The sequence below is a fragment of the Tasmannia lanceolata genome, unplaced genomic scaffold (genome assembly GCF_043159265.1).
Source record: "Tasmannia lanceolata isolate RefF3 unplaced genomic scaffold, GAP_Taslan_0.1 ptg000003l, whole genome shotgun sequence".
Classification (NCBI taxonomy): domain Eukaryota; kingdom Viridiplantae; phylum Streptophyta; class Magnoliopsida; order Canellales; family Winteraceae; genus Tasmannia; species Tasmannia lanceolata.
In genome coordinates, this window is record NW_027518680.1 from 14,113,833 (window position 1) to 14,137,494 (window position 23,662).

The window sequence follows — 23,662 nt, forward strand, 5'->3', positions numbered from 1 at the left end:
CCTAATAATCTCAGACAAGTTGCTTCAGCTGTGTAGCTGCTGCAATTTTCGAGAGAAGTGGCAGTGTGCCATGGTTTAGAGTATCAGATTTGCAGTGTTTATCGGATACTCTCAATGTGTTACATATTATCGCCTGGGAATAACATTGTACTGGATGATTTGGTATCGTTATTTTCTTTTGGTATGAAAACCAAATTTGTTGGGCAATGAGTGTACTTTGTTGTTCAATCCTATAGCTGAAAAAAATTATTCAAAAAACAAAAAAAAATCCTATAGGTTAAAAACCAATACATACCAGTATTAGTCAGCTTATTAATCCATGCAATACTTGCAACAAATTTGCCTGACTCTTCTGGGATTGATCATCTTGCATGGTTTAAGGTAAACAGGCGTTCTATCTCTTCCTCCTGTTCGTTCAAATTAGAAAATTTGTGAGAAAAAGTTCTCCAGAGTCCAGAGTCCAGAGTCCAATGACAATTGAGAAGGGGAAGGAAGATCTTCCAGATTCAAGTCTCTGAGATAGTCATTGTTTGGAATTTTTCCTCAATTTGCCAGAGGGCTTGAACTATCGAGATAGGCTCAAAAATCAGCAATTGAACTAGCCAGGGAAAAGAATATGCTCCTATCGCTCACTTAAGGCGCAAGGATCAACCCCAAGGCATACTCTTACTTTCCGCCATCCCACGGAGTTGCGAGTACAATCACTGTACCGCGAAAGGGCATGCATGCAGTTAGACCAGATAGGACCTCATGAAGTTAACTTGAAAATTTTTGGGAATATCTCAGATACGACTCACTGAACCAGCAACAGAAGCAGCTGCCTACTTTTGAAAAGACAGACACTCATATGTTAGCACAGGTCTCATCTTCGGCTCTGACCCTCGTTCGCGTACACATCTCCAGCTGGTATCTGCAGCCTCTTTGATTCAAGACCGCATTCGACCAAAGCACAGGTCTCATCTTCGGCTCTGACCCTCGTTCGCGTACACATCTCCGGCCGGTATCTAGCAGCCTCTTTGATTCAAGACTGCATTCGTCCAATGGATCGCGGTGGAGAAAGAAATGTTGGGACATATATACATATTCTATTATTTTCATAGCTCGGAGGGAAGTGGGAGGGAGCCCTATTCGTAAGGGTGCTAGCGGCGGGGTTCGATAAAGTTAAGGCGCGTTAGCTCGTCCTCTTTTTAGGCTAAAATGAACCAACGAGTTCAGTAGTTAAGCGTAACGAGTCTAAGGGTGTGGTCATTCTTTGGGTTAGGGCCGCGGCAGTGAACTTCTGAAAGCTTGAACTCAAGCGTTCCAATAGTAAGAGGAAAATCGTTGTTTTAACCTATGCTTTTTTGGACGAAAGGGACCAGATTGCTATCCTTACTATACATGGCAACCTTGAGATCATTCCTTGCTATCCAAGCCCACTTTCTTTGAATCAGCTTCCTTCCACCTAGACTGAAGCATTGGGATGGAATAGCTTAATAGACTTTCATTCCGAATCTCTAATTAAAGGAACTATTAAGTTATTCTGTTTCTTTGCTGGTAAATACGGAGTTGGACACTCATTCACATTGGGTTAGAAATTAGAATGGAGGAGATGGTCAGTTTAACGGGTCCTGGGAAAAGGAAGAGGAGAGTGTAGGATAGATGGATGTGGCCTAGACAAGAGGAGTCTTTATGTGGTGCGTTAGCGAGCTTAAGTACTTAGTTCTCGAGCATAGAACTGTTGGCTTGTTTGTTTAAGCAAGGGCCAGGTCCTGGTCGTAGATCAGGCAGTAGGGGGCTAACTCTCGTGCTCAGATGTGTGGAAGGGAGAGTGAGAAAGCGGAGCCGTTGGTTCGGTAGAAAGAGGATCTCTTGTTGGCCAAAAAGAAAGAGGAATTTTTGTTGCGTGAATAAATGATACAAAGCACTTCCCCACTCAGACACGAAATCAATAACAGACCTGGTTACTGGAGGCAAAGGTTAGCCGTTTTGAAGAGTGGGCACTCTTTTGCTTTAGAAAGCTTCCCTGATAGGGTGTTTTCGTTGAATGCGGATGTGGGAGATTCGCTCTTCTAAAATCCAAACGGAAGGCATGGGTGAGGAGCAATCACATCAGTGAAGTCAGAGAAAAAGAAGAGTAGCAGTCAGATGAAATAAAAGATAAAATCAAAAGCTGAGATACTTCTGATCAGACTATGGATAGCATTATGGGTCATTTCTCTTACATCCTAGTTCTAGTTTGTTGCAATGACTAAGATTAGGTGCACAACAAGCCAACTTAAGAATATGTTAGAAACCATCGCCCCATTAAAATTCTTAGTTTTGATTCACAAAGATGATCCCAAATTGCTGCTCAACAGAAAAGATGGCCATGATTCTTTGATGCAGGTGATTGTTGGTATAGCTGCTAGGTGCTCTTGATAGTGAACTCCGTTGGACAACCATTTGAACATAGCATCTGATCTTTGACACTGATATTCCTGATTTTTGGTGTGCAAGGATGCACCCAGATTGGTCTCCAACAGAAAAGAGGGCCATGTTCTATGATGCGAGCATTTTGTAGAGACCACTAGTGATCTTGATAGTGAACCATCGGAGCTGAGCATATGTCTATTGCATATGACCATTACCATAGAACCTTGGGAGATATATTTTTGAATATAGTTTCTTTCCGATGGAAGGTCAGTAATTGTACCAAATTTCTGTTGATGCTATCTCGATGGTTTATCCTAAATAAAGTTGGCCTCCCCGTAAGTTGAAATGGAAGTAGTATTTGGTCAAGCTCAAGGACTAGTCCACTATTTGTTATTGGCTGCACACACTGAACGCCTTCTGTCTATTCTGGATCCAGCCGCCCTCCAATACTCACCCCTTTCCCCAAAGTGAATTAGTGCTTAATAAATATATCATGTTGCTTCCCCTCCCTTTTCTGGACCATAGACATCCACTGGTCAGAGAAGAGGAATTCAGCGTTATCCTCCAATGACCCTGCTGAAGAAGCTTCCTACATTGATGGACCCTTTACGATCATATCTTTGGCAGAAAAGTCCAAAGAGCCTCCCTTTTAAGATACCTCTCTTTTTCGTTTTATTTAATAGGTCCTTGCCATATGTTAAAGTGTTAAACACACTGATCTAAATCAGTTTGCTAGCCATAAGTGGACTGATAACTGGCCGACTAAATCCTTGAGTTTCCGAGAGAACTCAGAAATTTACAACTTCCTATTCATACAAATACGAAATCAACTCAAACTCCTATAATGTCCTATGAAATGCGTAATCATAGTTAGATTCCTTCTTCTCTGTCCCAACTGTTCGGAAAAAAATGGAAAAAATTCCATAAATTCCTGTGTGAAAGAACAGTAGGGTCTAGTGGATTTTGTTGCAGCCTGATATCTGCTGATGTTATTAGATTCTTTCAAATTGGCTGACTTTTGGCTCCAAAACTTGAGCCTTTTCATTTTACTTTCATTTTATGCATGTCCAAACAATCCTTGGGACCTTTAGCATTATAATATTGTGTAGGATTCATAAAGTCCAAGTTGATCTTAAACATGTGTAGATTTCTTAAATGTGAGGCTTAATTAGGGTTTTCACTTGCTTTTTAAAAATTGCTTTAGATCTAGTATCAAATATGTATTGAAATCTTACCTATGACAACCACGAGGTTGTGGGTTCAAGTCAATTCGACTGTTAGATCTTGAGATGATGTGAATCAATGACAGCCACGAGAAAGAGAGAAGGAACAGATAATCAAGATTCAAGCGCAAGAACAAGAAATATCAAGATCAAGAAGATCAAGGTCAAGACCAATATCAAGATCAAGAAAGAAGGGTAATGAGAGTAGAAAAGAGCGGTTTATGAACCCAAACAAGAAGGGTGAAGAAGGAAATGGGGAAAAGAGAAAATGTGCTAGAAAGAAAGAGATATGAGAAGAGAGGAGATGGAGAAAATGATGTAAGAACTGGAATCTTGCCTATGACAACCACGAGGTTGTGGGTTCTAGTCAATTCGACTGTTAGATCTCGAGATGATGTGAATCCATGACAACCAAGAGAAAGAAGGGATAGGTAATCAAGAGCAAGAACAAGAAAGATCAAGATCGAGAAGATCAAGGTCAAGAAAGAAGGGTAGAAAAGAGTGGTTTATGTACCCAAACAAGAAGGGTGAAGAAGGAAAGGGGGAAAAGAAGGGTGAAGAGAAATTGTGCTGAAAGAAAGAGATATGAGAAGGAGATAGAGAAAATGATGTAAGAACTAATAAGTGAGAGAGATAAAGGCACATGGCATATAGTTCCAGCCGAGAGGGGATTAGGGGTGCAACTTTGGTCGGTCGGGTTGAGCTTTTGCAAAAAATGAATTGGAATCAATCCGAACGCAAGTAAAAGCTCAACCTGTATTCCTGAAAATATACCTGAGTTGCACTCTTAGAAGGGATGAGAGAGAGGAGAGGAGAAGATAAAAGAAAGAAAGAGAGATGGTTAGAAAGATAAGAGTTTAGGGGGTAGAAACCAACATGATATGAAGCTTTGGCCATCTTGGATGTCCCCTAGTGGAATTAAGTATTTTCAACCCACAAAAAGCTTTGGGCAATTTTATTGTCGGTTTGAACTTTGAAGTAACGTGATCACAAGGTTCACCATTTGACGTATTCGTTGTTACGTGTCAGCTTAGACAAAAAGAAAATTGGGTCCTCTACTTTCATAGGTCTGTAGACTTCTGTTTGTGCATCCTTGAGAAGTAATAAATATTCGGTAGGGCTCTAAACGCTTTGATTGTTGACTTTGTTACCGTGATCTGAATCTCTTGTTAACTACGTCAAACCATTCTCCTCTTCTAGGCGATGAAGGACAGTTTTTTTGAATGACTAGGCGTTGAATAACATCTGTTGCCCTCTTGATCTTCATGTACTGTTCACAAGGCATTGTCTGACGGAACCAATTCTCAAGGATGATGGCCGCCTTATGAATTCTTAAGTAGTGTGAGTGAGCCATGTATCGTTGAAATTGTCGTTGGATAACGAGTGCAGCTCTTGGTATGTCTTTACTCCTCATAATGTATTGATTATGATCCATATTATCGGATTCTTGTCATAATCCTACTATTCTGATAATACATTCTACGATAGCTCTGATACGAAATTGATGTGAATCCATGACAACCAAGAGAAAGAGAGAAAAAATAGATGATAAATTATATGATGAAAGGGCGTACAAACTCGTATTTGTGGTACGAGTGAAGTACTGCCCTTGATATTTGATTACAACAATCTTAAAAAGTGTGCTGAGCCTCTTGGATTAAATATCAAGGGTGGGATGATGGGTAAGAGTTTGTATGCCCATTCGTCATATAATTTCTCAGAATAGATAATCAAGAACAAGAACAAGAATGCGAAAGATTATAACCAAGAAAGATCAAGATTAAGGAAGACCAAGATTAAGAAAGAGATCAAGAAGATCAAGAAAGATCAAGAAAAAGGGGTGATAGAAATAGAAAAGGAGAGCAATTTATGAATTCAATTGGGAAGGGTGAAGAAGAAAATGGGAAAAGAAGGAAAAAGATAAGTTAGACTAGAAAGAAAGATATATGAGAAGAAAGAGAGGAGATGGAAGAAATGATGTAAAAAGTGAGAAGGATAAGGAGATCTCGGCTTATAATCCAAACCGAGAGAGGGGATGAGGGGGAGAGCAGAGGAGAGAAGTAGAGGATAAAAGAGAGATAGAAACATAAAGAGTTTGGGTGTAGAAACTGTCTTAATATGAAGTATCACGCTTAAGAAAAGGTATCACATCCACACAAAAGAGAAAAAACTTCAAATATCTATTCATCCTATCATCTCATAGTTGACGGGGCAGAAGCGTGCGGAAAAGGAGGCGAAGATCACCGCCTTCAACCCGTTGAAGAACATTGTCTCCCTTGGTAAAAGCCCTTGAATCCACAAGGAAATAAGATAAAAATTGAGCAAGGAATTTTATTGAATGAGAAAACTTGATTTCTACATACACCATAGATCCATAGTTACAGACTTTGAAACTATATCTCCTAGTCAAACTCTATCTCTAATCTAATTAGGGTTAGGATAAGCTCTATATGTAATCCAACTAAGACCGTGACTCCTAATATAATCATAACTCTTAATCCTAATACAAATGAACTAATAAGCAATAATAATTAATCTAAAGAAAAAAACAAATAGTGTCCTACATCAGATCCCCCTCACTTTAATGAAACTTGTCCTGAAATTTAGTCTTATTGCTCTTTTTTTTTTTTTTTTTGAATAGTAAAATTTCATTAAAAGGGACCGAGATGGTCCACCCAAATTTAAGCACATAAGAGTAAAGCAACAGAAGAGGAAGTAAAATGAGAATACAAAGAAAAAAAGACAGCAATCAAGGGGGCAAGAAGTCAACCATCTCTAGGCCCATTCTTTCAACCCTATCACGCGCTAGGTTATTGGCTTAACATGGTTAAAGACAATGGCAGATCCTTCAATCCGATCTTGAATGTCATAAAAAAAGGTGCGTGAATCTCCAAGGGGGCACAATCGCCCCTTTAAGCCAGCGAATCGTATTCAGAGTCACCTTCAACAATCGTAGAGTTCAATAAAGATCGATCTAGAGTTTTTATTCCTTGATAGACCGCTCTAACTTCTGCTTCACTTGCATCCGAGAGACCTAAAGGTCCCGAGAAAGCCCATATGACTCTACCACAAGACTCCCTCAAAAGTCCTCCAACACTTGCCGGGCCTGGGTTGCCTAAGCTTGGGCCATCAAAGTTTAATTTAACCAAAGCCTTCCGGAGGTTCCTTCCACATTTGGTTCATTTTTGAATGGTTTTCCCCACTGAGGCACACCTCCTTCCATCCCTCCCAAAGGTTGAATGCCAAAACAAATTGAAACAAGGGAAGGGTCCAAGCTCAAGCTATGACAGAAGTGATAATTTTGATGTAAAGAAAATATGGAGATTTAGCTTTCCCCTAAAAAATTCTTGAATTTCTCTCTTTCCATAGGATTTAAGTGGAAGCTAATAAGCAAAGGTTTCACAGAACTTTCCCTTTCTTTTTCCATGGAGCACCCTCCCAGCTTTGCACCAATTCAGAAAATTCAGAGGGGAAAACCCAAGAAATACCAAACCTGGATAAAATGCTACCCCAAACCACTCTGGCTACCTTTCAATGCATAAAAATGTGGTCTATGAATTCTCCATTCTGAACGCACAAAGGACAATGGTCTATCAAACACATACCCCTTTTGCGTAAGAAATCAATCGTCTGGATCTGGCCTCTACATACTGCGCAACTGAAAAAGGCATAATCGAGGAGGAGCTTGAATCTTCCACACTTTTGCTTCAATGGAGGAGATAGGTGAAGCACTAGTTGGGAGTAGAAGGATTTGACAGAGAAAACCCCAGTAGTATCCTAGATCCATACCCTCTTGTCAACCTTAGAGCGCTTAATATAACATGATTCTAACATCTCGAACAGCCTTTCCAAATAATCCAATTCCCTGCAAAAAAATTTCTTCTAAGCCTCGATTTCCAAAATACACTGTTGCGATTTTTTTCGAAGCATTCTCTAACCAAAATTTCCTTAGGCTCTGCCACTATAATCAAATCAAGAAATAAAACCTTCAACAGAGATACAGAGCACCAAGCCTCATGCCAAAAACTGATACAGTCACCCGAATATGCTCTGAAATGTGTACCCTCCTTAAAGCGATGAGTAACTTTCAGGATATCTCTCCAAACCTTGACCCCTTTCTTTCTACAAAGGTCTTCAGATTCCAATTGCCGATCTTTGCCCCATAGATGCTGCCAATGAATTTGGTCCAGAAATGAGGTTCCTCTCCGAACCTTCAAAACCATTTGCCCAACAAAGCCGAGTTCATCTCTCTAATTCTTCTTATTCCTTGACCTCCACCTTTAATAGGTCTACATACTTTCTTCCACCTGATTAAAGGTATGCCTTTTTTCTCATCTACGCCACCCCAAGAAACCTTCGTCAAATCTGTTCAATGCGGTTCACAATACATTTGAAGAGGGAAAGCTAATTTCCTTTTCCAAGGATCCAGTCTTTTCTCGATTTGCTCTATAAGAGGGTTCCATAAAGATTTTTTCCGCCTACCAACACCAAGGGCAGGCCCAAGTAAGATGAAGGTAGATGGTCTAATTGGTAGCCCAAAATATCAGCTAAACCCACAGCTACATGATGCTCAACATTCAAGGCAAAAAGTCTAGACTTGTGATAGTTAGTTCTTTAACCAGTAAGCAACTCATATCATCTAAGAATCGATTTCAGGTTAAGAATGTGGCAAACTTTGGGGGAGCAAAATAATAGCGTATCATCAGTAAATTGTAAATGCGATACCATGATTCCACTCTAACCAATCGCTGGACCTTCTATTAACCCAACATTAATGCCTTTGTCCATAAGACGGCTCAAAGTGTCTGATTCCACTCTAACCAATCGCTGGACCTTCTATTAACCCAACATTAATGCCTTTGTCCATAAGACGGCTCAAAGTGTCTGCTACAATCACGAATAAGAAGGGAGAAAGGGGGTCACCTTGGCGACACCCCTAGAGGTTCTAAAAAAACCTTTTGGGGACCCATCGATGAGGTCAGAAAACCATGCTGAGGAAATACAATCCACCAACGATTGCCGAAGCCCATTCTTCGTAGGAGGTAATCCAGGCAGTCCCATTCCACCCTATCGTAGGCTTTTCCATGTCAAGCTTGCACATGATTCCTTATCTCCCATTCTTCAAAGCAAAATCTACTGTTTTGTTGGCTATAAGAGAACAATCCAAAATCTGCCTTTGACTCACAAAAGCACACTGGCTTTCAGAAATGATAGGGGCAAGGATTCTTTTAAGGCGTTCGGCTAATATCTTTGCAAGAATCTTATACAAACAGCCATCCAGACTAATGGGTCTAAAGTCCGAGACTCTGGAGGCTCCTTTAACTTTAGGAACTAAAGCAATGAAAGTTGCTCCAGCACTTCTATCCAACATCATTCCTTTATGTCACGCTTGGGTCACCAGTATGGGAAACAAGAATCAACGTCTGATTCTTTTTTCTTTAATTCATACGTTTGGCTCCTAAATTGGTAACGGAAAGGAGATACTGGGCGAAAAATATCCCAGAATTTTGGGGGGCATTCGTTACCCGCCCAGATAGGTGGTATTCTGATTCCTTTGGGGCGTCTCTCTCTCTCTCTCTCTGCAGTAGTTTCTTCTTTAGAAATCCTTGAGATGAAGGACCCTATCAGTGAAAGTACCCTACTAGAACCCTTTCTTCTTCAGAAATCCATGCTTGAAGTAGGAATTGATAAGGATGTATTACAATAGAGAAAGCTCTTACCATAGTTTGTAAACTGATTATGGGATTAGGGTATCGATGCCCTAAATCCCTGCCTCTCGATCTCTCTCAAATGCCCTAGGATCCCTAGTTTTCATGCATCTAGATTTGTTTTCAAACCTCTCAGATTAAAGAAGAGACAAAGATGTCTCTTCTGGGTGATTTCTTCTGAAATGGAAACAACTTCTGTTTCTATAGATCTGGCGGAAATGCTCGCCATGTGAAGATGGTTTTTTGCGTGACTCTTTCTCGTCTCCGAGCAGCTTATCCGTTAATGGCAACTTGCAACCATGTTCTCCAAAACACGTCTGTCGCCTCCCAATCTCCTACCCTAGATTTCTTTGGTTTGATCTTCGAAGGAGGAAGGAGAGAAGACGATGGACAACCCAACCCGGCTCACTCTCTCCACGATTCCCATTCGTTATGCATACCCAAACATTAAAAACAGAGTGGAGATTCCCTTTGAAGAGAGAATGGGTATTGGAGTGGAAAGTGAGGATAATTCCGATTCTTGATTCCCACAATCCAAACACGCCCTTATAGAATTCATGAAAGAATTGCAAAACGTCCGTCTTGACAGAATCCCAGCAACACTGAAAGAAGGCGAGGCAAAATCATTTGGACCCGGAGCCTTATCCCTCGCTAGTGAGAACACCGCCTTCACGGTTTCCTCTTCCACAAATGGCCTTTCCAATGGCTCCTTATCAAGATCATTCAGAGTGGAGAATTCTACTTCAGAAGATTCAGGGCAGATCATCATATCCGAGGAATACAAAGATCTAAAAAAGCCCACAATCTTTCAGTAATGGATTGTTTTCAAAAAAGATGTAGTCCCGTTAATTTCGAAAGATTCTATCCGATTCCCCCTCCTTGCACTCGAATGCCATGAAAGTACGCTGTTTTTTTATCTCCCTCTTTGAGCCACTTTACTCTTGATTTTTGGCGCCACGATATCTCCTTCTGTAGAAGTAATTGCTTATGCTCTTCTTTAATCCTTCCCATTTCTTTTCTATCCTCTTCCAATGCTACGCCCCCATCCTCTGCCAAAGAAATATCTGCAATTTTAGACTCCAACCATTTTTTCCTCTCTACCAATATTTTCTGTCTCTCTTTTCCATTCTTTTAATTTCTTTATCAAAGATTTGGATGAAACATAAGATGGATTGAAAGATAAAAAATCATAAGCAGCAGAGCTCCAAACGAAACGAGGATGATTTATGGCAAACCCAGAAGATTAGGAGAAATAAGAGACTAGAGAGAGTGTGGAGTTGAAACGGAAAGAAATGTGTCTGGGTGATTGGAAGTTGCTCCTCCGCGAAGAAATTTGATGTCAGGGTGGAGAGTACAAATTGGGGTGGCCGCAACCGATGTATCTTGTTTCGACTTTGAATTGAAGCCCTTTTCAATAGATTTCGGCTGGGAGATTACTCCGGCATGAGTGGGAAGGCGGTGGGACTTGATTCTGCTAGGAATCAAGCCTTTGATCCGAGGAAACCGAGGCAGAACTTATCGTTCACTACGCTCCGTATGAAGGGCAGAGTCATTGAGGTGGGGCAAATCTCTGTTTAACTCGTGCTCACAAATAAAAAACTCTACCAAGGCCTCAAACTTCCGCTGAAGTTCTCGTAAAGATCGTTCTATTTTGAGGCGTAATTTCTCATTCTACATATAATTGGGTTGTCAATTCTCTGATTTGACATTCAAATTTGTCATTTTTGGTCCGAAGACCTCCCGTGGGCGGATATGGACGCTCACATGAGGTCCGTTGAGTGATTCAGGATCTGCAAGCGTGCTAAATGATGTTGGCAACATACTTGGTGAACAAGTAATTAACTTGAGCGATCTTTTGACAAAGTCAACTCTGAAACTTGATGGTAGAATTGGCGTACCTCTTATATTCTTGTCTGGCCTAGTACATGTGGCCACGTCTTTTGGATGGTGAGACAGGCGATACTTGGCCTTTTGGGCTTTCTCACCTCTTAATCTAGCTTAGATCTTCAAGGACTCTCGAGAAGTAACTGGTTCGAATTCTTTGATAAAAGGGATCACACATGTCTTCCCATTAATTGAACGATGGTTTTCGCAATCTGTATCGCTCCCGTTCCATATTTATTAACATAGATTTGGGATGAAGGCCTACAGTCGCTCTGGCATACTGAATCATCACTGTGTCACACAAATCATATTTCTCTTGACAATCCTTAATTGCATCAATCCATTCTAAGCTTGAAGCCTCGCAATTACCATATCCGAAAAATGTTGGGATGAACCGTAGATCCATGAGAGCTAAAGGGGAAAAATGTAAGGAAAAGGGAGGGAAAGGGCAGTTGGAAATTTGGAAGAGGTTGTTGGATTTGATGAAAGGGGACAAAAATGGTGAAATTAATGGAAATCGTAATTAAAGGGAAAGTCAAAGGAAGGGTGGTTAATTGGTTAAGGTTTTGGGGAGTTAAAGGAAGATAAAAAAATGTTTGAGTTAATAAATACCAATAACTAGTTCTTGATACGAAGTTTGGAAGGTTTGAAGAATGGTTAGTCAGGAAATAACAAGGAGAGGAGGTCAAAGGTTAAAGATTTAATAGTTGGAATGATGGGGGGTCAGTTATAGTCAAGTAGGTGGTGAAAGGGTCGAAAAAGAAATAGAATTTTTGGTCGTATTCATGAGTCCGTTAGGGTGGTCGACTAACAAGGTTTAAGAGGTCTGGGCTGAAATTTGAGTGATGTTTTTTTAGTATTTAAGATAGTTAAAACGGAGGGCTGAAGTCAAGGTGAAGGTGGTGGTTTTTTTTTTTCTCAAGTTGTTTTGGCTGAGAAAGAAACTAGGAAGACGGGTTGTTTAGAGGAGGGTTGTGGCTGCAACTGTTTGGATGCTGATCGGTTGAAGGAGGGGCAATTGAGAAAGGGGGACAAGGGAGATTAATCAGGGAGAATGTTTGGTTAGGTGGACTGAGAGCGAAGGGCTGTGGGAAAGATGGAGGGTGGCTTTTGGAGTTGGAAGAAGAAGCAAGAAGTCTACTTCTAAGCGTGGGGCCGCATGTTTGGAATGGATTGATGCAGTTGAGGATTGCCAAGAGAAATACGGTCTGAGCCTGATAGAGATGAATCTGTGTGCCAGATCGATTGTAGGCCTTCATGCCAAATTCATGATGATAAGGATGGAACATGAGCGATACAGATTGCTACAACCACTGTTCAGTTTTTGTGAAGAAATATATGATTCCTTTATCAAAGAATCACACCTGTTACTTATCAAAACTCCTTGAAGATCTAAGCTAGATTGAGATGTGAGAGAGCCCAAAAGGCTGTGCTAAGAGAAAAGTCGCGTGTGTTACCATCCAAAAGACATGACCCATATACCAAGCCGGAAAAAAAATATGAGGCAAGTTCTATCATCAAGATTCAAAGTTGATTTCGTCAAAAGATCGCCCGAGTTAATTACTTGTGAATTAAGTATGTCGCGAATGTAATTCAGAATATCTGGAGAGCCTGAATCACTCGATGGAGTTCGTGTGAGCATACAGATCTACACATTGAGGATCTTCAAGTCACCAAGGACGAACTCGAATGTTAGGTAAGAGAATTGACAAACCGGTTGTACGAAGTACAAGAATTGCACCGGGGCATGAAGCGATCTTTACGTGAACTTCGGTTTAAGTTCGAGGCCTTGGTAGAGTTCGTTATTTGTGAGCTCGAGTTGGACAAAGATTTGCCCCCATTAGTGACTGCTCTTCATACCGAGCCTAGTGATTGATACGTTTTCCCTCAGCTACCCCGAATTAAAGATTTTATCGAAGGCATGATTTACAATTGCATCAAGTCCTACCGCGCATGCCCACTCATGCCATAGTAATCTCTTGGTGAAAATACCTAATCCGTTGAAAAAGACTTCAAATCGAAGTTGGAACGAGGCACCCATCGATTGTGACCACCCCGTTTTGTACTCCCCATGCTAGCATCAACTTCCTTCATGGAGGAGCAATCAGACTAAACTTGAGGACGATTTTAATCAAGTTGGGGGGGGGGGGGGGGGGGGGGAGGGGGTGATGTAGGACACAGTTTTTAGTTTATTAGTTTATTTGTATAAGGATTAAGAGTTATGGTTATATTGAGAATCCCAGTCTTAGTTGGATCACAGAGAGAGTTTATCCTAGCTAGATTAGAGCTAGAATTTGAGTAGAAGTATTTCAATGTTTATTAATATGGATGTACGGTGTATGTAGAAATCAGGCTATCTTTTCATTGAATAAAATTTGAATTAGGGTTCTGTCTTATTTCCTTGTGGATTCAAGGGTTTTATCAACGGAGACAATGTTATTCTTCAACCGGTTGAAGACAATGATCTTCACCTTCCTTTCCATGCGCTTCCGCTGAGTCACTTGAGACGACGGAAGCGTGCGGAAAGGCATGAGGGGTGAATGGGTTTGGAAAGGACACGAAAACTCACCCGTAAGAGAGCTCTGTTTTGGAGTTTGGTAGCTGCAGACTCCAACTACGCGTGGTTGGTTCGGTTGAATGTTGAATATGGAGGTTGATAGAGGTGAAAGTTGAAGTAGGAAGACTGCCTCGAAGGATGACGACGAAGTACTTGGGTAAAGCTTTGGGAAATTGAACTTCTAGTAAGAACCGATGCTTGAAGCAAGCGGGTTCGATCCGAGTAGAGACGTCACTCTTATACCACTTGACTTGGCGGGAAGTGTGCGGAAAAGGAGGCGAAGATCACCGTCTTCAACCCGTTGAAGAAGAACACCGTTTCCCTTGGTAAAAGCCCTTGGTTCCACAAGAAAATAAGATAAAAAACTGAGGAAGAAATTTTATTCAATGAGAAAACTTGATTTCTGCATACATCCATATTTATAGACTTTGAAACTTAATCTCCTATTCTTAACTCTATCTCTAATCCAAATAGGATTAGGATAAGCTCTATTTGTAATCCAACCAAGTCCGGGACTCCTAATATAATCATAACTCTTAATTCCGATACAAATAAAATAATAAACGACAACAGCAACATTAATAATAATAAATCTAAAGAAAATAACAAATAGTAGCTATAAAAAAATTAACAAATAGTTATTCTACCGAAAACTTTTTTTTCTCAAATAAAATAAAATAATAAATAGTGTATCATATAAATAGTATAAAAAAGTGCCTTGGGACTATCACACACACACACACACACACACTAGCATTCATGGCCCATGCTATGCACGGGTGTAAAATAATTGAAATAGTTGGCCTCACCCCATCAAAACATGAGTGCAAAATGGTGGGCCCCACTCTATTTATGTGCTTGGGTGGAGATCGTGGGAGCTAACCTGTAAAATACATGAGGTAAAATTGGGACCCCCACCCCATCAATAGATTTTGTGCTCTGATGGTTGCAACACACCAGACTTATAGTCTTTGATAGGATCAATGGCTTCAATCATTCACTACCTGAGCTTTTGATAGGCTTTATATATGGGATCGCTCTATATATACGCCGGACTCTATCCTTTGAGTTTATTTAATTGATTTTTTTGTTTTCTCCCAACTGCCTATTTCTTCCGGATGAATAAAAAATGCCTCCCTCTTCCAGACTTTTGCTTCCGAATTTTTTTTTACAAAAACCCGAGGTTAGTCGTGTTGATTTCCTAGGGGCCAAAATACCCCTTAATCGTATATTTACTCAGCGTAAAGAAAAGAGAGGAGATCTGCTTACGTGATTGAGAGAGTTGTGTTCTTTGAAGCTATCGCTGACTGACTTTTCCTGGAGGTGTTACCGTCTTTCTTGTCAGAAATCCCTTCCCTTGAGGGCAAGCCCTCTCGATCTCATTCTTGTTCTCTTCTCCGCTGGGATCTCTCTCGATCCTCTTTCCACTGATCCTTGACATTGTGCTGTTTGGAGAGGAGACGGCAGCTTCCTCATTGTCTGGAAAAGATCTCTTTTTCACCAAACTTCTCTCTACAACCTGAAGAAATGAAGCAAACATGATGAAAAGGGTACCGGAGTAGAATCTGGATACAACAGTTATGCATTTGTGATAAAATGAAAGAAAACACAGAAAAGATCACTGCACGAAGCATACATTATGAAATGGCATGAAACCCAAATGCAAAAAATGGAGTATTTTGAGAAATCTTGCTGTAGAAAGTGAATAAAAAAGGAGGAAGCTTGCATTGGAGAGATTTCTCAGAGCCATGGAGAGAGGGAAATGGACTGATTTTGTTGGTCAAAAGTCACTTGTTTAAGTTTCTGATGAATAGTTGGGTATTATTAGCTTGGGTTTTGCTTATGTTCGCACTTTATATCCTCGAGAAAAAGAATATTGTAGAGGGTTTCTCATTTGATGGTTACTCAAATTAACGGGTTTTCTGGCCTGATGGTTACCGATATTAACGCAAGAAAGGGGCAGACTTTTTGTGGCAAAAGTTGTCCAAATTAGTGGCGGAAATTTTGAATTTTAATGAATTAGTTTAAGAAAAACTAAAAGTTATAGGACCCGCAGCAGGGAGGAATACGCAAAGATACGTATTATGTATTTTCAAAGATGCGTGAGTTTGGGAGAGGTTTGACTGAAATATGCCAGCCAGAGAGAGATAAGATAGGGAGAGAGAATGCGGGAGAGATTTTCGAGTGGGGTTGCTCAAAACCAGAATACGGTGGGAAGGTTACACGTGAACAGGGAGATTTTAGGGATTTGTCGAGATAGGAAGATAGGGTTTTGCCCAAAAAGCAAATGCCCAAGGGCTGTGAGGGATATGAGAATGAGAGAGAATGGCGTGGATGGAGGATAGAAATGAGATAGGGTTAGAGATGAGATTAGGGTTAGAGAGAGAGATACGAGAGAGATTGCGCGGAGAGAGATACTAGAGATGAGAGATTGCGAGAAAGAGATGGGAAACGTGGATGGACTCTTCTTTCTCCTTCTTTCATTCGGATCTTTGCTCTGATACCATGTTACATGTTAGAAATGGATCTAGCGTAAGAAGAGAGGAAGAAGAAGAGGAGTAGAGAAAATGGGAGAGTCTTCACTTGGGAGCTCCTCATGTAATTAATGTATATATAGGGCCATCTAGGGCAACGTAAGTACAAAGACTACAATACCACTCAGCATACATATAATGACTAAACTACCCTAATACACTACTCAACAATGCTATTTGGACCAACCTATGTATTCATGATGCACTTTCCATCTTTTTTGAATGGCTCATCCTATATGTTCTATCATTATTCTTTGGGGGCTTTTAATTATACTTTACACTTATTTTAACCTAATCTGTCTGCTATATGGTTTTTTTTGTGCTGTATGTGTTCTTTTTTATTTTTTTTGCTAATTTGTTTGGAACATTTCTTTGTTGACATCAGATTGTAAAAGCTTGGGTGAAGCAGCTAACTCGTCAGAGAGGGTACATTGATCAAATGGTTGAGGATGCCAATGCCGTAATATTTACTTTTGGATCTTATCGATTGGGGGTAATATTATTATTATTATTATTTTTTTTTGAAAATTGATTGGGGGTAAGATATGAGTTTGAGCTAGTTTCTCGTTTGGTCATATAGTGATACTTTTTGGTCCCACATTCTTGGAAATGTATTTTTTTTCTTTGAAAATGATATATTCTTGGAAATTTATACTATATTAATTATGTGAATGGTTTTGGGCACATCTGCGTAAGGCATCCCTTATTCCTTCTAATAGTCTAGCTGGAGGTGGGCTTTATTGAAATAAATTAGTATTGTTATTTTCACATTATGGTTCGCTTGTTGTTACAGTTTTTGGTAAAATGATGACTTGATTTACAAAGATTAACAGTAGTAGAGGTCTTATAATTCATATCGTTTGTGGTGATTAGTGGGGAAGTAAACCAAGTTCTTTTTTCCCCCTTTTGTTGTCCATCCACTTAGAGATGCTACTGATATTGTGAACCTTCTTGCCGAGGAGGGAGTCTATAGAGTTGTTTTAGTGACGAGTAAATCTCCACATCTTTTGTAATTTTACTGAATGAGGAAAATGTTCATGCATAATTTAAACCTCATAGTCCAAACTCCAAAGAATAAATAGGAAATAAAATTGCATACATTGCTTTCTACTTGGAACATGCCACTTTCTCACTCCTATGCTTGTTATTATAATGATTTTTTAATGGTCGAAAATTCCATTAAATAAAAAGGATCGAGATGGTCAAGTTCAAGCAAAAGAAAAGGAAAAGACGAGAAAGATGCACTGCAAAACTCAATAAAACCTAGTAGAGAAACTAAATAATCAAGGCTGTAGGAAATGAAACAATTCTAAAGCCCCCAAACGAATCCCATCCCTAGCAAGCTTATCCGCCTTCCCATTAGCAGATCTTCTGATTTGACAAAAGGAGATACTCGAATTGCCCACTATGTCTTTAATCTCATCAAATAACTATGCAAATCTCCAAGGGAAGACATGGGAGCCGCTCAACCAAAGAATCACATAAGGGGAATGCCCCTCAACCACTACTTTTTTTTTCTTTTCGAAAGATGACAATTTTCATTAATATTTAAAGAGCATTCAGGACCAGTGGTCCCATCCTGCTGTTACAAACATTAATAGCACCGGACATATCCGATGTTTTTGAAAAGGGAGAAAGCGTTCCAGAATTTAGGACAACACTACCCTTCCTTCATGGAATGGGCTCATTACAAATGTGATACTATTTGAAAGTCCTCCCGGTCAGCTCCTGCTTTGGCTAGAGTGTCAGCCATCTCATTTGTCGATCGCCTGCGATGTTCAAGGTTCGGGTTGAGTACCCGCATTAGATCCAATATTTCCGCTACAATCTCTTACAATCTCCAAGGACCCTTTGAAGATTCTGAGGCCCAGGCCACTACATTTGAAGAGTCGCTTCCACTATAAGAGGACGTTGATCATGTTCAGACGCTCACCTTAAACCAAAAAGAAATGCTTTGACCTCAGCCTCGCTAGCGTCATATATTCCACAGGGTCCCGAATACGTCATAACAATTGATCCAGAGGAATTTCTAATTACTCCTTCGAACCCTGCCCTTCCAGGATTGCCCAAATAACTGCCATCAAAATTCAATTTCAACCACCCTGTTGGCGGACTCATCCATTTGGGTTTAGGCTTGGAGCGGATAGTTCTGTCCCATATTACTGATCACTAGTTCCTTATGAGAGGTCGCCCATCCCATAAGGAGTTTGTTTCTTCACCCTTGTCCGAGAAATCATTTCAATCTTGATATCCAAAGCAATACAAGCCGCAGTTCTACTTTTCTCCTGAAAGATGCGTCTGTTACGTTCTTTCCAGATGTTCCATACTATGGTGTATGGAGTCGTTACCCAGAGGTATCTACCCACTTCTCCAACAAGCCCTGCACGCACAAGAAGCTACTACTTTATCTAAGTCTTCACCCACAAGAAGCTTGATGCCTTGGTGGCCGCACGCACCTCCTCCTCACCAGAGTCGGCCACTCCAATGGGGGGCAAAGGCCCGCCTCACTGAACCCCTATTACCCTTTAATTGCCGGACATGGATTTTCAAAACTAGAACCATCCAAGTTTGTAACTATTTTATTAGAGAAAAGGAGACAAATAAAACATGGAAATTCATTTGGGGGAAAGATTGTGGTGCAGAGTTTATGGACACGTTATTACAAAATACACACGCGAATCAATCAAGGTTAGTACAATATCTCCACAAGAGATGGATGTTTTACTACTAGTAATACGAACACAAAAAAGTTTAAAAGGTCAAAGGGCAAATTACAATGAGAAGCTACAGCACAAAAGTGCAATGCATTCAAACTTGGGACATTGTAGTAGAATTATCTGGTTCCGTACGAAATGAATATTTTGTCTTCCTGGTATTGGCAGCCTTCTTAATGTTATTTAGTGTTAAGGTCAATAGGTCAATGTTTCGAAACTCGTTGGTTGAGTCATTGACTTGCCTGAGTTAAATCAGTTTTGGTCCTACCAAGTCAATCAAAAACTTGTTTGACTAGCTCCCTCCTATGAAATACTTGTTTGGTCAATTATTGATTCTCTTGAGTGGACTCAGTTTTGCCTTCTGGATGAATTCTTGACTGAGAACGAGTTGGAATCCCCCTATAAATGCTCATTGGGTCCTGTCACTGTTATCATTGCAATTGAAATCCCTGCTACTATCTTTCTTGCAATTGAACGTACTTGTCTGTCTGATTGTCATCTATTTTAGGTTATCAACCACAAATTCTCTCTCTCTCTCTCTCTCAATTCCTTTTTTAATCAATAATGAGCCCATGACATGGATGGATGTTCTATTGTTTTAGTTCATCTGTCACGTTGTGAATAAGCTCGTAAATGCATTTTGCATCTCTTTTTCGTGCCCGCTGTATCAAATGGATTTCAGAATGTGTTCTTCTTAGGCATTAAGCATTTTTCCTTTACTGTCTATCCAGCTGTTGGACATAAGAGTACTCCCGCGGTACTTGCAAGCCTTGCCTTCTATCTTTGCCTTTCCACAGGCTATAATCTTTGGCAATCTCATCATTTGAATGTGTCTGAAATCTTATGTGATGCACTGTGGGGATGGAATTTCACCTTTTTCTTTGGTAATTCTATTTATCTTTTAAATTTTTTTTTTGCAACATAGTAGGCAATGCTACCATCAATTTTTGCTGTTTATCTTTCAAGTGTTGATGTCTTATCTAGGTCATTTGATGATGTAGAAGCCTGAACTATGCTTTTACGCCTCAATGTAGATGGCCAATCACAATATCTAGCAACGATTAAAATCCATGTCTTGTGTCATATGACTCTTATCCTGTAGCTGAATATGCATATGGATCAACCCGTAAACCCGATGCGTGTGGTTTGCGGATGATTGCGCGCATCCATAGGGATCAGTCCCGCCCTAAAATGGGGTGGGGATACCGTATGTCATAAAAAAAAAAAGAAAAAAAGTCACCTGTACAAACTCATTTGCATTTCTCAAACTATACTGGCTTTTCACACCTCTCATTAAAAAAACTGGTAAATGTATGATCAAATGATACAATAATACTTTGTCCTCTAGTCCATGGGCGTGTTGCCTATGCAGCCAAACCTATCAGTTTCCAGGCTTTATGTTTAAAGATGTATCCGTGCCTTTATGTGTGCTCTTCTTCTTCTTCTTCCTCTTCTTCTTGAATCTCCGTTCTTACTTTTATTTTTATTTAAAGGTTGTTCCCTAGGTAACTCACATAGGATTGCCTAGGCATTATAGTTGCTCTGCTTAAACCTATGATATGCAACCTAAGAAGGCCATGTTGCTGATGGACTCCTCCTATTTGTCCCATTTAGTTTGCTTCCCTGTTTTCCAAACAAAGTTCTAATGTAACCAAAGTTTTGGTACTTGAGGACATACTCCAATGTTGTTCAGCAACTATTCACTTTCATGTTTGAAATTCTCAATTGGCCATCTCTTCCTCAATAAGTTATTTCCTCATTTTATTTTGTCCATTTCTGTTGAAATGTTTTGCATTTTGTCCTCATTTTCTTTGGGAAACTAAAACATACCTTAGTCCCCTATGTTTTTGGTTGATGAACAGTGATTCTCCAAAAATGAGGTTTTTTATTTAAATATTTATAAAGTTAATGCAAAATCATAGATCCAGGGTTTTTAAGTCGGGTAATGTCCGTACAATGGGCTGGAGTAGTATTGGGCAGAATCCAGAGCAATTAAGAAGTTCCATGTCTGGGTTCTCTGCTTGAGTTTTGTGTAAAAAAAATAAAAATGGTTGAACGAGATCAGGTTGTTAAAGCTCAAATTAAGTTGAGAAAACCTTTAGAAATTTTAGGGCATGTTCGGCAACACTTCTCATTCTCGCCTAAAGAATCGGGCGGAAACGGAGTGATGAGAAATCTTAGAAACGGTTATTTATCGCTTAGAGGAATTCTATTTTTTAGTCGAAAAAGTAGCAGAAAATTTTGAAACGGACCTTAGCGGGTCATGCTTGCAGCCGAACATGATTTTTGAGATTTTTTTGGCTTTCGTCATTCTCCACCCCTAAAAAAGGGGGAAATCCCGTAAAAGAATAGTTGCCGAACACACCCTTAGTTTTTTAGTTGATTTCTCTGGCTCTACAAGGCCAACCCAGATAACAGGAGTGAGCCTCAGCCAGTTTGAGGCTATACTTTATTGAGTTTTTAAACCTCCAACGGCATCTTATGCCATCAGTCAGCTATGATAGTATTTGACAATTGACATCACAGTTTTTACTTTTAGCATACGGATTCAGTTTTCTTGACATCATACCCCATCTAGTTTTATACTAAGTGCAACGTGCTGCGTTACACCTGTCAGTCTTCTCGAGTTGGTCAAAGTTGTCAACATGTTTCGGAAATTGATAGATTTATTAGTCTTGCATTAAATCAGTCATGGCTTGCTTGTGCTAGTCAAATGCCCGTTGGTGCTTGGCTGGGTCTTCTATTGTAACGGGAGCATGTTTACTTTTTATCGGTTTTTTTTTTTCTAAATTCCATTGAGGGGTTTAGTTTTTTGTACACCCGTCCTTTTTCATTTTGTTCTCTTTTGGTTCTGAATTTGTTATTGTGATGTCACTTCTTTTGGTGTGGTCTGCAACGTTATTTACTTCTACTGGTATGCTTATATTTTCATTGAAGTATCATTTGCTTCCGTTAGCATGTTCATTTTTTCATAGAAATGGACTTACTATTTGATAAAACTTGAAGCTGCTTTCCTTGTACTTTGGCAGGTGCATGGTCCTGGTGCTGACATTGACACACTTTGTGTTGGGCCGTCCTATATAAATCGAGAGGTAAATTGTCTTGACTAATTCATTTTCATTGATGTCTGAAGCCGTGTTATTTGATGTGGTTGTAAGGCATACTTCTGAATGTTCAGATTGTTTCCTGCAGGAAGATTTTTTCATTATTTTGCATCGCATGCTGGCTGATATGGAAGAAGTTACCGAACTACAACCAGTTCCAGATGCTCATGTCCCAGTAATGAAATTCAAGTTCCATGGAATATCAATTGATCTACTTTATGCTAGCATCTCCCTCTTGGTTGTTCCGGAAGTAAGTTGGCCAAAGAAAATGTTTCTTTGCTGGTTTTGTTTTCTTGTTTTTAGCTTTTTTCTACGTTCAATTTTTCTTTGCTTTGCTATCAAATGTTTGTACGCATTTTATTCTGACCTGCCAATGGATCATCTCAAACTAGGTATATCTGCTATTGCCTTTGTTTTTTTTTTTTTTTTTTTTAAGAAGTTGGGACTTCTAATCCCAACTATTTTTTTCACTCGCTTCCTTCGGTGGATTAGGATATAATGTCACTTTTTTATTTAAACTGGAACCAAATGGTTGCGAAGCTAGTGACTACTGGGATCATTGCATACACAAAGGATTTTAGTCTTTCTGAATAAGCATTTCATTTCATTTTGGTAATTAACTTGTTGCTGATATCATTTTTCTGTTTTACTTTGCTTCCACAATTCTGTTCATTTACGATTATCATTCCATAGTAGCTTACCAGAGTATATTATTAGCCCTGCTTAGTGAGTGATAAATATACTTTTCGTTAATGCCTTTCCTCTTATTGTAACTTGTAATTGCCTGTTATAGCACGGGTTTGGTTTTAGAAATGAAATTGAGGACGCTGAGTTGGTGAAGTCAGTAGGCATGTATAGAAGAAGGAAGATGCATTCTAAATGCTTTGGATAGCTCAATATGGTTTATGGCTTCAATTCTGTGACCATTTCAGTTTGTTGTGTGAATGTAAATCCAGATCAAAGCATGAAAGCAATCAAGATAATAAGCATAAACACAGATCACAACAAGATTTATATGGTTTGGTAGTATGCCTACTACGTCCATGGAGAAATAGATGAGAAGATTTCGGTAATATATTGGTTTAGGGTTACACGCTTTTCTCTCCCTAATCACTCGCAGAATCTGGAATTGTTTTTAAATTCATGTGGGTGGGCCAGGGGTGTGAGAGACCAAGTTCTCTTAACTATTCTCTTGTTCTCCCGGTACTGCCTAGAATTTTCAACTATTGTGAACTGGCTGGTGGTGCTGTTAGTTGGACTTTATTTCCTTGTCATTTGGTCATGCATAGCATATTAGCAGTATTTAGTAGGCATTTGGTAGTATGCTTACTACGTCCATGGAGAAGGAGATGAGAAGATTTCGGTAATCTATTGGTTTAGGGTCAATGTTTTGAAAATCGAATCGTAAATCGTAATCAGGGTCGAATCGTATTGGATTGTAAATCGTAAGATTCATTCAAAAATATAAAAAATCTGTATAATAAAAAATTATAAATTAATTAAAGAATAAAAATGGCCAATTATTATTTTTTCCTCCAAATTCA

General features: G+C 39.7%; 1 protein-coding gene across 4 annotated transcripts in view; it reads left to right on the plus strand.

The window, feature by feature from the left end:
• LOC143852044 (nuclear poly(A) polymerase 4-like) overlaps positions 1-23,662 on the plus strand; it is a 31,217-nt gene that overhangs the window by 2,253 nt on the left and 5,302 nt on the right. For all 4 annotated transcript variants that reach the window (XR_013236639.1, XR_013236646.1, XM_077361552.1 and 1 more), the window contains exons 3-5: positions 16,686-16,793; positions 22,044-22,106; positions 22,207-22,368. Coding sequence is in view for 2 of the 4 variants with exons in the window: in XM_077361552.1 (XP_077217667.1) it covers positions 16,686-16,793; positions 22,044-22,106; positions 22,207-22,368 (333 nt within the window). In the remaining 2 variants the exon portion in view is untranslated. The remainder of the gene's footprint in view (positions 1-16,685; positions 16,794-22,043; positions 22,107-22,206; positions 22,369-23,662) is intronic.